At 39.4% G+C, this 16,545-nt stretch overlaps 1 protein-coding gene across 4 annotated transcripts in view; it reads right to left on the reverse strand.

The window, feature by feature from the left end:
• The window catches only part of ASAP2 (ArfGAP with SH3 domain, ankyrin repeat and PH domain 2), a 169,328-nt gene that overhangs the window by 136,660 nt on the left and 16,123 nt on the right, over positions 1-16,545 (reverse strand). For all 4 annotated transcript variants that reach the window (XM_045011502.1, XM_045011499.1, XM_045011500.1 and 1 more), the window contains exon 2: positions 2,942-3,014. In XM_045011502.1, the coding sequence (XP_044867437.1) occupies positions 2,942-3,014 (73 nt within the window). The remainder of the gene's footprint in view (positions 1-2,941; positions 3,015-16,545) is intronic.

The following is a 16,545-nucleotide window of genomic DNA, read 5'->3' on the forward strand; positions in this document are numbered from 1 at the left end:
TTGATGCACCTCCTAGCCAAAGACTTCAGTGGTCCAGAAATAAAGGCTAATGTTGTTGAAATTGCAAAATAGTTCCATAACAACTACTTCGCAGCAGCTGCTCTGAAAAAAGAGGGAGGAACCAAGCTAGCTCTCCCACAAGATGTGTGATGGAACTCAGTAGTGGACTGTTCGGAGCACTGTATCTAGAACTGGCCTAATCTGATGACAGTTTGTGAACAAAATCAAGAAAAAAATAGATGGCACCGTCACAGCCAAATTTCTCAACACTGGGCTTAAGAGAAATGTTGAACACATGCTGAGTGCCCTGAAGCCTATTTCTGTAGCCTTGAACAAAATGCAGGGAAATTGCTGTTTTATTGCTGACACTGTTGAAATTTGGAAGGAACTGAGTGAGATCTTAAAAAGAGAAACATGCAATGACAGAGTTAAATTACAAGCATTAAAAAAAACCAAACGGGACAAGCACTATCTCCAGGTCATTTTCTTGCAAATATTCTCAATACTCGGTACCAGGGTCAAACCTTAACTGCTGAAGAAGAAGAGATGGCTATGACATGGACATCCAGCAAGCATCCCTCCATAATGCTAACTATAATAAACTTCAGAGCTAAGGATGAAGCATTCAAGAAATATATGTTTGCTGATGATGTCCTAAAGAAAGTCACACCAGTGAACTGGTAGAAGTCACTTAAGCACTTGGATTCGGAGACTGTTGAAGTGATAATCTCACTTTTAACAGCAGTAGCTTCTTTTGCCAGCATAGAAAGAATATTTTCTTCCTTTGGAGTAATTCATTCCAAATTGAGAAATCATTTGGAACCTGAAAAAGCAGGAAAGCTTGTTTTTCTTTTCCAGATTATGAACAAACAGGAAAACAAAGGTGAAGATGACTCAGTTAGCTGCAGAAGCCAATATTTTAAGTTTCTGATAATGACCTGGCTGACATAGTCAATTTAATTTTTGGTTTCTTAAAAAAAAAAAAAAAATTCATTTAACTATTTTAGTTAAAAACAATTTTAACAAAAACAAACCTGATTTTAAAAAATGTGGATGTTTAACTAAATTAAAAAATTCATATGCTTGTTCTGTTAAAAATATTATATGTTTGCTATTGAAGAAAAAAATCCAGAATACATAACGTTGTTGTTTTAGTTAAATAAAACAATTTAAATGTCTTTCTGGTGATGTTCTCCTCCTATTACAGCATGGCAAGAAAATCCTTCAAATATTAATGATTAACGCTGTTGAATTGGAGATAGTTCACCTCCCAATGACTTCATAAATATCTGTTTCAATTACCTTTGGTAAATGAAATAACTAATCATTCATTTCCTGATATAGCTGTAAAACTAATCTGAAAAGTTTTCAAAATAAATCCCTTTAAAAATGTATAGTGTGTACCTGCTTAAAAAATGAAACCTACATCTATCTCTGAGTTGTGAAGAATATGTATTAAGGTTGTAACAACCAACAAAAATGCACTTTTATGTTGAAATCCATGATTAAATCAAGTCTTCCTGACTAGTGACTTAAATCAATTTGATTTAAATCATGGCTTAAATCAATCTGATTTGAATCAAATCCACCCTGTCATAAACACTACTGCTTTTATAACGCTGGCTGAGTGTCACTGCAGATGCTGAGGGTGGGGGTGCATTGTTCACTTTCTTTCGAAGAGTAGTTATCAACAGTTCGCTGTCAAATGGGGAGGACATATCTAGTGGGGTCACAAAGGGGTCTGTCCTGGACTGGTACTATTCAACATTTTCATTAATGACTTGGATAACACAGGGGAGAGTATGCTTATAGGATGACATTAAGCTGGCAAGGGTCACAAGCACTTTGGAGGATGAACTAGAATTCAAAAGGACCTTGACACACTGGAGAATTGGTTTGAAATCAACAAGACTAAAAAATTCAATAAAGACAAGTGCAAATTACTATCCTTAGGAAGAAGAAAAACAAATGCACAATTATAGAATGGGGACTAACTGGCTAGGCAGTAATACTGCAGGAAAGGAACTGGGGGTTATAGTGGAGCACAAATTGAATAGGAGGCAACAGTGGGATGCAGTTGCAAAAAAGTCTAATATTCTGCAGCGTATTAACAAAAGTGTAAGACAGAGACATCAAGTACTGTCCCGCTCTACTCAGCACTGCTGAGGCCTGAGCAGGAGTACTGTGTCCAGTTCTGGGCATCACATTTTAGGAAAGATGTGGAAAAATTGGAGGGAGTCCAGAGAAGAGCAATAAAAAGGATAAAAGACTTGGAAAACCTGACCTTTAAGGAAGGTTAAGAAAAACTGCGCATGTTTAGTCATGAGAAATGAAGACTGAGGGGATGGGTAAAAGGTCAGACTAACACTTGTGAGGGATGGTCTAGGGGTAGACTTGGTACTGCCTCAGCATGAGGTCTGGACTTGAGGTCCCTTCCAGCCCTATGTTTATATTATAAAGCTTATTAATTCATTTTGTTATGGCTGGCCACCCACCAAAAAATAGAAAACTCTCATCATCTGTCAAGGAAGATAAAAATACAAGTAAATATTTGTGTGTGCATTTTTTAAATAAATATATTCATATATCAAATTATTTTTATAAATATGTATATACAATGCACACACAAATATTTCTTTGTATTTTTATCTTCCTTGACAGGTGAAAAGATTTTTGTTTCATAGGTCACCAGCAATAGTTCAAAAGTTCATTGGCTTTGTTCTCATTCTGCAGTTCACATCAATTAGAGCTAAGAGGAAAAAAAATCCAAAACATTAAATAATCTAGTTCTCTCACTGCCAGGGCAGGATCACTGTCTAGAATACTGCTTGTATTAGAAGTTCCCAATTCAGTAAACAGATCATCAGTGTTTAAGCCTTCTTGCTTCAAATGCAAAGCAGTTTTCAGAGAAACTGACCATACAGAATTATAATGTACTTACCCAGCCCAGATACATTTATAGCTTTCACTGATTTCTTCATTTTATAAAGAACTGTTCGGTCAACATCGAGAGCCTAAAAATGAAAAATATGAATAAATATTAAATGCAAGTTACAAAACAGCTCTTGGCCAAGTTATATATTGGGGAAAATGTTAATGTCCTACTCATTACCATCTTGGCCAACTATAATTTGTAATGATTAAATGAAAACTTTTTAAAAATCCATCAGCACCCTCTGTTTTGCTGCTCCTTGCCACAGAGACTTTCCTTCCTTCCCTTTTCCGTTGGTGACCAACACCACAGTTAAGCCAGTTTTCATCTAGTGTTACTATAAGTTTAATATTCCAAAAGAACTGAAAATGTTTACATCTTCCTATGTTAAATCATTATTAAAGATGATGGAAACATTTTCAATATACCCTATACTTTGATGCTGATGAAGAACCAAACAACGTCATTTCTCTAGCAATAAGATTTAAAATGACAATTAATTTTGGTTTTCCAAGATAACTTAGTTTATTAATTGCACTTCTGACCACAGGAACTTTCTGACTGCTGAGCTGAACAAAAGAGAGCAAATATTTCAACAATACAATAACTTGGTCTTTCACTGTTTATTACTATACAAGGCTTTCACCATGACAACATAAAATTCACATTAAAATCATATTCACGATTCTCCAATACCTATAACAAATGTCTTTCAAAGGAAGAAACGAAGGCAGCAAACCTACTGCCTGCAAAACTGAAGGTGAAATATAGTGAAAAAGTAAAGCCTGCAGTTTTTCTGGGATACAGAAGCAGAACTTGTGTTCATGAAAATGAAGCAAAACATGTTGAAAGTGCAGAAACTTGGGGTCTGGTTTTCAGAAGTGATTAAGTACTCACAGATATCACTGAAGAATAGTATTACAAACCACCTGTTTTATTATATATACACTCTTAAACCAAGGTCAGGATACCATGAGATTTTCCACAAAAATATTGTGCCAAATTCATCCTGGCTTCAGTCAATTGATTAATGAAACTGCACCAATGAATGTGAATCGTTTTTATTTAATTTAAAACTCAAACAACACATATCAGCCAGTCTCTGAGGTCATTTCTAATTATTTATAAATACTGAGTATAGGAATAAAAATTAACAGTGATGTTCAAAAGGGAACTATTATGTGGGACTAGGATGACCAGATGTCCCGATTTTATAGGAACAGTCCCGATATTTGGGGCTTTGTCTTATATAGGTGCCTATTACTCCTAACCCCATCCCAATTTTTCACACTTGCTGTCTGGTCACCACATGTGGGACTCATTCAGCTCATGAAGTCAGGAAAAGTCTTTGAAGGTCAACAAACTTAGATTTTGACCAAACACTAGTCAAAGTGAAATCTTAACACCACACTGCTTGCTTAGTGCACACTCAGCAGTCATAATGAGTATATGCCCATCTAACAGGTTCTATACATCTAGGTATTTGTATCATTCTCCTTACAGTAGTAGGTAAACACTGAGGTTACGGACTGCCTATCTCCACATGCCTAGAGAACTTCAGTGAGTGAAACAAATTAAAATCATTCTGAGAAGACACTGTATTTGTTGATGTGGCTCTGCTACCACTCTCTTGGATAATCCAGTCCAAATCTACACTGCAGAATGAAAAATATGAATGCAGCTTGGATTCAGTATCCCATTTTCATTCCTCACCATCAAAAAATAAAAAGTTGGAGTATGGAATTGAAAGGATTTATGGCGTAACACAGGGGTCGGCAACCTTTCAGAAGTGGTGTGCCGAGTCTTCATTTATTCACTCTAATTTATGGTTTCGCGTGCCAGTAATATATTTTAACCTTTTTAGAAGGTCTCTTTCTATAAGTCTATAATATATAACTAAACTATTGTTGTATGTAAAGTAAATAAGGTTTCAAAATGTTTAAGAAGCTTCACTTAAAATTAAATTAAAATGCAGAGCCCCCCGGACCAGTGGCCAGGACCTGGGCAGTGTGAGTGCCACTGAAAAATCAGCTCGCGTGCCGCCTTCGGCACACATGCCATAGGTTGCCTACCCCTGGCATAACATATACAGCACATCAGTGGTGCTTTATGTTTGTGTTTATCATATACACTTGAAATAAAAATACTGTTTTTAACAAGATGCATGCCAAACTGTCATGATAACATATATATGTCATGTTTTGTCCTTTGAGGAATATGTATAATGTTTAGATTATGCTGAAACCCTGCTGGTTATGTATGCCAGACTGATTAACAGTGACTGCAAAAAAACAAAAACAGAAACCAAACACTATGCACATCAAACACAACAATTCAGTCACCTTTACAATACTTTCCTTACTATTTTTGGTCTTTTTGTTTGTTTTTTTGTTTAACTCTTGCTCCTAGGCCTGATTCACCACTACTTTACTCCAGTGATTTCAGAGGAATTATTCTAATGTAAAACAAACAACATGTTGATGAATCAGGCCCTTTATCATTTTAAATGGGAGCTTGTATTTGTTTATCTTTTCTTATGTTAAGAATATTAGCTCTCTTTCTTTATTTAGTATGGTTCTTCCTATACTCTCTTCCTCCTAGCTGCACAGTTTTCAGTACATGCTAATCATTTTATAGAAAGCTCCAGCTTTTTTGTACATTTCAACTTCAATTCTGTATTTCTATTTTTAAAATATGCACAGGCTACATCTACACACATACATACATGCACCAACATGCTCTCAATTTTCCTTTCATTGAATTTCTCTTTGGACTCCTCCAACACTGTCAGAAACAATGAAACTTAAAATGGCTTCTGATGTTACATCCTCTGGCATTCATGTTCACTAATTTAAAATGCTAAATCAATTATTTGAACAGGAAGAAAGGTAGCTATATAGTTTTTATGACAGGGTCCTTTTATTCTCATAACTGATGTGTCTTGTTTTGAATCATGTACTAAAATTTCACTATTGCAAGATTGTTTATTTTACAATTTATTTATTTTAGCACAAATCTTCTAGGCTGGTCAAATAAATTATTTTCTTGCTCCCAGCCAGCTTCTGTAAATGAGCACTTCTACTTGCCTCTTGCTAGAAATAACTGCACTAAATAGAACTCTGATTTTCTATAAAAAAAAAAAATCTGTAAATATACCGCATATTAATTTACAACAAATATTGCTAGTTCTACAGCAATACAATTGCTGCACTAATCACAGAAATTCCAGGTTAAAAAGAGACCTTCTTGTCCATCCTCCTGCCAATGCAGAAGATTTCCGTATACTTAAGAAATAAAGTCTTGAGCCCAATCTAGTTTTATATGACAAAGAATGGAGTTCAAACTACTAATAATGTGAGGCTACTTCCCAAACTAATTTATTTTTATTTCTGAACCTATTTAATGCTTCTTTAGTACATCTAGAGATCAGTGTTTTGAGAAACTTGCTGTCTATCAGCATATGTATTTCAGCACGTGGTCATTCTGGTTTTATTTCTGTTCTTTTGAAATTCAACTTTTTCCATACTTAAATACTGTACTGGAGCAACAGTGTACAAAAAATAAACCAGGGAATTAATTATGTTCACACATATCATTTTACCTGATCAAGGTACTTTACTAATTTCAGTTAAGGGGACATCAATCTTTAAAAAAAAAAAAATACACTTCTATGTGAAAATTGTTTTATTTACTATTGGTATAAGAAACATCTGAGGGTATGTCGACACTGCTGCCTACTGATCTGGTGGGTAATCAATCCAGCGGGGATCGATTTATTGCATCTAGTCTAGACAAGATAAATCAATCCCCGAGCGCTCTCCCGTCTACTCCTGTACTCCACCGCCACGAGAGGCACAGGCGGAGTCAACGGGGGAGCAGCAGCAGTCGACTCACCGCAGTGAAGACATCGCGGTAAATAGTTCTAAGTACGTCAACTTCAGCTACGTTATTCACGTAGCTGAAGTTGCATAACTTAGATCGATTCCCTTCCCCACACACGCACACCCAGTGTAGACCAGGGCTAAGATTCAAGTTCCTGTAGCTGAAGGAGATTGGAAATTTTTTCCAGTTTACTTTGTGCATTTTACAGTTCTCTGTCTACTGAAGCTTCAATATTTCTTACTGCATGTTCAATTGGTCAGTTTCCCCCTTTGTTTGTGTGGGTCCTTCACACAGCAACAGGAGACAAAAGCCATTTAAAAAAAGAAAAATACGATTGTAAAGCCACGCACAACTGGTAAGAGGAAGGTTTAGTATGTGAAACTATTTTTACTCTTTTTTAAACTGACTAGAATTCAAGTTGGTTATTGTTAATTAGCCACACCTAAAAGCAATACACCTCTACCCCGATATAAAGCCCCCCCCGATATAACATGAATTCGGATATAACACGGTAAAGCAGCGCTCGGGGGGGGGGCTGCACGCTACGGCAGATCAAATCAAGTTCAATATAACGCGGTTTCACCTATAACACAGTAAGATTTTTTGGCTCCCGAGGACAGCATTATATCGGGGTAGAGGTGTAGTTCCAAGAGCAACCATAGATCAGACACAATGCAAATATATTTTAGGACATGAATTTAACAGGGTATTGAGAAATTATGGTGTTACATATGTGCAAGGGGTTCCATAGGAACAATACACTGAGAATTTTAAACTGACAATTTACGAAACTCAAAACTGTAACATTTCACTGATGTAGTTTATGTGCTTTGAATATAAAACACAATTGATTCAGAGTACTATCACCAGCTTTAACAAGTTCAGCTTTACTGAATATGATTTAACAAAAGAAATTTCACCAATGAGTATATTGGAGAGAAAGAGGATTTTCTTTTTGTTAACCTAACTTATTTCAAAATGGACAGCCCTGTAAAAATATTTGGAGTCACTAAGACCATTGATTAGTGGGCAGTCCTTTTATCTTCACATTGGCAAACTAAATGGACATGGTTCCATAAGCCAATTTCCACTGTTAACCACTGCAATGCTTTCCAACGCTGAACAATAAGATGCACTATACTGTTTATCTTCCCACAGAGAAATCAGTCCTGGTTTTACTGATGCTGGCTGCAATGTTGCTCCACATCTGTTTTATAGATCATGGTCTATTAGGGCATTTACTCATAAAAAAGCCTGTATGGGTCTATTTCCTATTGTGTAGAAGGATTCAGAGCTGTTGGGAAACACAACACTCACAAATCAATTGATGCATCACAACTAAAGAATCTTGAAACTACCAACAATCTATATTTCTAGCGATCCTAAGGAAGCAATGGCAATTTAGCAATTCAAGTCTAAGTCACTTGAACTGGAATCCTCAAGCTGGGTTCCCACTTGTGCAGTATATAAGAAAGTATCTATTTCAAATATATTAATAGATTCACAGATTCAAAAAGCCACAGGGGGCCACTGTGATCATCTAGTTTGACCTCCTGAATAACACAGGCCCCAAAAATAATTCCTATAAAATATTTTTTTTAAAAAGCATCAAATCTTGATTTAATAAATGTCATGGATGGAGAATTCACCGTGACTCTAGGTTAATTATTCCAGTTGTTAATTACTCTCATTGTTAGGGATTTGTGCCTTATTTCCAGTCCAAATTTGTTTAGCTTCAATTTCCAGTCACTGGGTTATGTTATATCTTTCTCTGCAAGACTGAAGGCCCCATTATTAAATATTTGTTTCCCCATGTAGATACTTTAGACTAATCCAGTCATCCCCTAACCTTCTCTTTGTTAAACTAAATAGATTGAGTTCCATGAGTCTACCACTATAAGGCAGTGGTTCCCAAACTGGGGTTTGTGAACCCCTGGGGGTTCACGGGAAAAAATTCCCTAATGGCGGACAGAGCTGTCCCTAGGGATCCTGGGCAGCACTGGACCAGTAGCCCGGAGCCCCTGGACTTCCAAGAACTAAGCAGATCAAAGAAAGCATGTCTATCACACTGAGAAGATTTAAACGTCAAGACTCCTTATAAGAAATGGAAAGCGAGGTGGATATTTTTTGCTGTTTTTAAAATTAAATAGGCAGCTAGTATTGTTTTTTAAATTATTATGAAGAACAAGTTTAAGCTTTGTTGTAACATGTGTTTGCCTGAACTGCTCAAGACCTGAATGCTTGTGTAAGAGGAACTCTTTGAGTTGGCTTCTTAGATACCGTCATGCTGTTTCACATCTGATACTTCTTGATGAAACATAGGAGCCTTGTATTATAACAAGCTTATTCAAAGTGATACAAGCTATAAAAGTGAGATCTTGAAACAGTGTTGCCGTTTTCACAATAATAAAAATAGTGTGTAATCTGCATGTCATAAAAATAAATTTTATATTTCCAAGATCACTGCTTTTAACAGGTAAAAGAGAAAAGGGGGGGCTTCGCAAGACTTGACATTTTGGTGAAAGGGGTTCACAGGTTGTTAAAGTTTGGGAACCATTGCTATAAGGCATGCTTTTTAAACCTTTAATCACTCCCATGTTCTTCTCTGAATCCTCTCCAATTTATCAACATCCTTCTTGAATTGTGGACACCAGAACTGGACACAATATTGCAGCAGCACTCGCACCAGTGTCAAATATAGAGGTAAAATAACCTCTCTACTCCACTCAAGGATTCCCCTATTTATACATTCCAGGTCACATTAGCTCTTTTGGCCCACAGCGTCACACTAGGAGCTCATGTTCAGCTGATTATCCGCCACGACCTCCAAATCTTTTTCAAAGTCTCTGCTTTCCAGGACAGCATCCCCTATCCTTAAGTGTGGCCAACATTTTTTTGTTCCTAGATGTATATGTTTGCATTTAGCTGTATTAAAAACACATATTGTTAGCGTGCATCCATCTTACCAAGCATTCAAGATCGCTCTGAATCAATCACCTGTCTTCTTCATTGTTTACCATTCCCCCAGTTTGTGTTATTACAAAGTTGATCAGTGATGATTTCACGTTTCCTTCCAGGTCATTCATAAAGATGTTAAATAGCATAGAGCCAAGAACCATGGGGCCCCACTTGAAACACACCTGCTCTATGATTCCCTGTTTACAATTACATTTTGAGACCTAGCCAGTTTTTAATCCATTTAATGTGTCATGTTACTTTTATATTGTTCTAGTTTTTTAAAATAAAATATAGTGCAGTACCAAGTCAAATGTCCTACAGAAGACTAAGTATTTTATCTAAGTATTTTACCAATCTTGTAATCTTATTAAAAAGTATCAAGGTAGCTTAACAGGATCTGTTTTCCATAAACCCATGCCGATTTCCATTACATTACCCTCCTCTAACGCTTCATTAATTAAGTCCCATATCAGCTGCTCCATTATCTTGCCTGGGATCAGTGTCAGGCTGACAGGCCTATATTTACCCAGGTCAGCCCATTTACCCGTTTTTAAAACTGGCACATTAGCTTTCTTCCAGTCTTCTGGAACTTCCCAGTGCTCCAAGACTTATTGAAAAAAATCAATATTACCAATCAAGCAAGCCTCTCAACCAGCTCTTTTAAAACTCTTGGAGGCAAGTTATCTGGACCCTCTGATTTAAAGACATCTAACTTTAGTAGCTTCTGTTTAACATCCCATAGAGGGACTAGTGGAATGTAAAGAGTTATCACCACCAAATGATGAGATTATATCATCTGTTTTTTCCTCAAATACAGAATAGAAACATTTATTAAACACTAATGCCCAGTTATTGATGATTTTACCATTTCCATCTAGCAATGGACCAATAACATGATCATGACTTTTCTTCCTACCATATTTTAAAAAATATCCATAAATAAAACGTATATCTACTCTAGGACTAATACAGACACAGATCCAAACAGTTACATCTTAAAACAAATACTACTCTGATTCTGAATTTTAATAATTGCCAGAAAAATATCTGACCATTTTGGCAACTGTAGATCCTTTACGTCCTTGACGGGTTCCAAGACATTTGGGTAAGTAAGGAACACACTGTCTGCTGCATATGGCTGAGCAAGAAAGGGGCAAACTTCCAGAAGGCAAATGGACACTGGCAAGGTATTAGGTGATCACTGGGAAGAATGAGCAGAATTAAATCTCTATAATTAGGGCTGGTCTTGTTTATAAAAAGGTCACTCAATAAAATAACTACTACTCAATAATAAGAGAGACTAAGTATTGAATATTCTTCAATACTCCTTCCAGGAAAACAAAATCTTCTTGCCCTCTTGATGAATACCTCTATGAGATAATGTGAACTCACTGCTGAATAGAAAATCTGTATACTTTTGTCTACCATTACTACTATTTATTATCTGTATTATCGTAGCATGTAGGGGCCCTAATCATAAACCAGGACCCTATTGTGCTAGGCACTGTACAAACACAGAACAAAGATGTCCCTTTCCCCTAATGGCTTAAAATCTAAGTATAAGACAAGGCACAACAGATGGATACAGCCAGATGGGGGAGTACAAGTAAACCAGGCAACAGAAGCAGCTGTTAGGGAAAGGAATTTTGCCAACTATATAGTCAAAACACAGACAACCCAAATTCTTCGCAATGTAACAATGTTGCAACTACTATAATTTCCAAAGAACACATGATAATGGAACATAGAAAACCCCAGAGTGAAAGATTTGGCAATTACTATTTGTCCAAGGAGGAATGCACTTTTTTAGTACCGGGATAACAGGAAATCTACTTGGTAAAAGAGGCAATCAGCAATTTCTGGTGTGCGCTGCCCCCGCTGCCCGCAGTGCCGTCTCCGCAGCTCCCATTGGCTGGGAACCGCAGCCAATGGGAGCTGCGGGGCAGTGCCTGCAGGCACAGGCAGCGTGCACCACGCAGAGCTGTTTGGCCGCGCCTCCTTCTGAGGTAAGCACCAGCCAGAGCCTGCACCCCAGCCCCCTACCCCAGGTCAGAACCCACTCCTGCACCCTAACTCCTTCCCAGACCCCACACCCCCACCCACACCCGAACTCCCTGCCCCAGCCCTGAGCCCCCTTCTGCACCCAAACTCCCTCCCGGATCCCACACCCCAAACCCCCTCCTGCACTCCAAACCCCTACCCCAGCCCTGAGCCCCCTCCCGGAGCCTGCACCCCACACCCTAACCCCCTGCCTCAGCCCTGAGCCCATTCTCAGACTCCAAACACCTTGGCTCCAGCCCAAAGCACCTCCTGCACTCCAAACCCCTCATCCCCAGCTCCAGACCAGAGCCTGCAGCCAGAGCCCTCACCCCCTTTCGCACCCCAAACCCTGCCCCAGTCCAGAGCCCCCTCCTGCACCCTGATCCCCTCATTCTGGCCCCAATCTCCCTCCCACACTCCAACACCCTGCCCCAGCCCAGTGAAAGGGAGGGAGGGGAGAGCGAGTGACTGAGGGGGGGTGGGCCTCAAGAGAAGGGACTGGGCAGGGCAAGGGTGTTCAGTTTTGTGCAACTAGAAAAGTTGGCAACCCTCCTTCAAGCCTAAAACTGAATATTCCCCATCAACAATAGATCAGGGTTTACAAAACATAACCAACACCCACTAGAGCAAGGCGGCCTACAAGCCAAGGTAAAAAATATCTATGATTATCTCCCTTGCCTGCCCCCTCTCCCATCCCCACACACACCTCAAGACCACGCTCCACAAAGTCACATCCCTTTAAAACAGTTGTGGACTTCATTTAGTTGAAGTATTTTGTCAATCAATTCTGTATTAAAATTCATTAAAAATGAAACTGATTACTTTGAATAGTCAAAAATACAGCATATATTCAACAATTTTTAATTGTTCTTTTAGTAACAGTTGCTGACTTGTATTTGACAAGCTACAGGGCTGGTCAATTATTACAATGTATTTATCAAATCAGTCTTCAAATAATGTTCAGATTTTGAAAATTGTTGGGTGAATTATTTGATCAAAGCTCCATGTACTACATTTTCTTTCCCTTCCTACACTTTTACTACACTCTCTTATCCATCAAAGAGCATGGGGTATATTTATCTGAGTTACCTCCCCTGTCTGATTCCAGCATCCCCTTTTCTCTCTCCTGACTTTTTCCCCCCTATACTGTGTTCTCGTCTTCCTCTTAGGTACACGCTCCCCTTTCTACTCCCAAAATCTCCCCCAGCACTTGACCACTGACCAATTGCTATGTACAAACAGGAATCAGCACCAAGGACAATGTTCTGCAGCCCTTACTCACTCGTTCAAATAAAGTCTTGTTTACATGGTGAAATTCACTGGCATAGCTATTGCAGAATATTATATAATAAGCTATTAAACGTACTTCATTAGGATAAATTATTCTGAAATAAAAATGACTTATTCCAGAGCAGAATGTCACCCAGAGAGCTATTCTTGAATAGGTATGATGGTCAATTTCCCTGTGGAAGCAAGGTTTAAGCCTCAGATCTGCATGTTTGAGACTCTCTCTCTCTCTCTACTGCCTAAGTTGCAGTCAGTAGAGAGAGACCATGAAGCTTCATCCTGTTCATAATAAAAAGGGATGGAGCTGATGGCAGAGCTCTCTCTGCAAGGGCCCTTTCCACACGAATTCTCTCTCCCAACGGTATAAAATTGTCTGTGTTCATTGACCTTGTGGGCAAAATGCAAAGGCTATCTATTTTTGTGGCCCCGGTCTATCTGGCAGAAAAGTGTGGTTAGGGTTTAAAAGTTCTACTGGTCACATTAATGGTGACTACATCATGCAGGGTAGCAAGGGCTGTTCTGGAAATTTTGTTTTGTAACTCCTGTTATTTATGTTTTCAAAGATATGTCAAGGACAAACAGAGCTTTGGAGGGACACCCTTTCGTCTAAACCAGGGGTTCCCAAACTTGGTTCGCAGCTTGTTCAGGGTAAGCCCCTGGCGGGCCACAAGAAACTTTGTCTACCTGAGCGTCCGCAGGTATGGCCACTCGCAGCTCCCAGTGGCCGCAGTGCACTGTTCCCGGCCAATGGGAGCCGTGGGAAGCGACGCGGGCCGGGCCACCACTTCCCGCAGCTTCCATTGGCCGGGAACGGTGAATTGTGGCCACTGGGAGCTGCAAGCGGCTGTACCTGCAGACCCTCAGGTAAACAAAGCGTCTCATGGCCTGCCACGGGCTTACCCTGAACAAGCCACAAACCAAGTTTGGGAACCCCCAGTCTAAACTAAAGTTCCTATTATCCTGGAATCTAAATAATTAATTGAATACTTAAACAAATTTGCTTACTATCTGCTCCTTGCACCACCCCCTTCCCCCCAAAAAAAATCCTTAGAAAATATAGCTGGTCATGAGATCACAAGGATTCCAAAAAGCATTCTCCCACATAGGGTTGATATTGGGCTGAAAAACTCAGAAGCCTTATACATAGGGTTAAATTGAAGCAATATAAAAGATGAACGATTCCACATGTACTGTTTAGGACTCCACTGAGCTGCACATTTGGAAAGTTTCACATTCCTATTTTGACTATTTTCTACACATGTGAGACCACATGAAGCAACAACGCACCTGTGTAATTATTAACCTACGTGTTGTTGCCATGTTAGTCCCAGGATATGAGTAGGGTGACCAGATGGCAAGAATAAAGTATCGGGACACATGGTTTGGAGGGTAGGGGGAAAGAAGAGTCACAGGCTTACAGCCTCCACTGGAGTCATGAGGCAGAGCCCGAGGAAGCTGCAGGTCAGGGACACACGGCCCCAACAGAGGCCCCTGGCCACAGTCCTGCCACAAGCCAGTCAGGAGCGCACTGCCCCGGCTCCAACCCCTACTGCAAGCCGTGGGTCAGTGGAGGATACAGGGCCCCAGCTCCAGCCCTCTGCAAGGGATGGGGAGGCCTCAGGGCTTAGGCAGGGGGTTGGGACGTGGGGGAGGGTTTATGATGCTGACTCCAGGAGGGAGTTTTGGAGAGGGAAGGCATGCAGGCTGGCACTTACCTCAGGCGGCTCCCCTGAAGCGGCGACATCTCCCTCTGGGTCCTAGGCAGAGGCATGGCCAGGTGGCTCTGCGCACTGCCTCACCCACAGGCACTGCCCCCACAACTCACATTAGCAGTGATTCCTGGCCAATGAGAGCTGTGAAGCCAATGCTCATGAAGGGGGCAGCCCACAGAGTCCCCCGGCCATTCCTGCACCTAGGACCCAGAGGGAGATGTTGCCACTTCCAGGGAGCTGCACGGAGCCGAGCAGGGAGCCTGCCAGCCCCGTGCCAACCGGACACCGCCACCTGGCAATCATACAATATCAGGATAAATGGCATCCCGATCATACATCGGTCGGGATGTGGGACAAAGTTAAATATCAGGACATCTGGTCGCCCTACATATGAGACACACAAAGTGGGTGAGATAATATCTTTTGTTATTATTTTACTGTACCAATTTCTGCTGGGGAAAGAGACAAGCTTTCAGGCCTCTGAAGGAGAGAGAGCTGTATGTAGCTCGAAAGCTTGTCTCTTTCCCTCCAACAGAAGTTGGTCCAATAAAAGATATTACCTCACCCATCTTTTCTCTCTTATTATTAATTTACAGTAAGTTGTAATTTTATTATTGCTTTTACTTTGTATTTAACTACTTCATCTTTTTAAAGGGCAAAAGATGAGAATTGGTTTGAATACATGAAACTGCTGTTTGCTGCATTCATACCTCTCTCTCTCATGTGCACGCACACACCCACACCTAAGCATAAGTACATTATTGGCTCTTCTTAACAAATTAATCACTTAGCACACACCCTTTAGAAAACCACTTGCATCAAGAAAGGCAAATCAAGAGCCAGCAGTTTAAAGGTTACAAAGTCTTAGTCATTCCACGCAAGTCACTACACGATGCTATTGTGTCCTGAATGGAAAAGTAATGCATACACACACATTACTTGTTAAGCTTCCACCTTGCTCCCTTACAGAAAAAGGTGAGAAATGCAACTGCTATATTTATGCAAGGTAAAATAATAAACCATTTTGACAATTAAAACTTCTGAATACCTGTAAGAGAGACAGATGGAGAAATTGCTTTGAAATGAGCAGACTCAACTTTCTCCCAAACATGCCAACTTATGTACATTACTCAGTTATCATACAGGCAGGATATAATCCATATTTTTCTCCTTCTTTCATAACTTCACCATCAAAATTACAGCAACCTCCTTCAAGATACGAGATGAGCTGATTTTAAGTATGGTTGTCATCAGCAACATAATAATTCTGGTGCATCTTACATTGTATAGTTTTCAAAAAGTTTATTTTTCCATAAAGCACTTATATGCCAATGAAATAAAATAATCTGTCTGTTACCTTATGTTTCATTAGTTACTAAATTGTGTTAACAAATGCCAGAGAATATCAATATCAAGGTATATATATATATATATTATATTTAATTATTGAAGAAAATAATGTTCATAAAAACAAAATCCTTATCAAGCACAGAAAGTTCATAGAACGGTGGCAATAAAAAACAGCCTCAAATATTCAAGTAAAAATCATCATCATCATCTTGTCCACTCAGATTCTTTCCAGTCATCAATATGCAGCCTTTCCTCTTCACTGGCTTTCTGTTCACTTCTGGCAGCTGGGGATCACTTTTAAGCCAGTTCTATGAGACACCAAATCTCATCTCATATTTCAGCAGAGAAGTTAAGATTGGCTAACATGCTCTTACTTTTACTTCT

Source organism: Mauremys mutica, chromosome 3, assembly GCF_020497125.1.
Source record: "Mauremys mutica isolate MM-2020 ecotype Southern chromosome 3, ASM2049712v1, whole genome shotgun sequence".
Classification (NCBI taxonomy): domain Eukaryota; kingdom Metazoa; phylum Chordata; order Testudines; family Geoemydidae; genus Mauremys; species Mauremys mutica.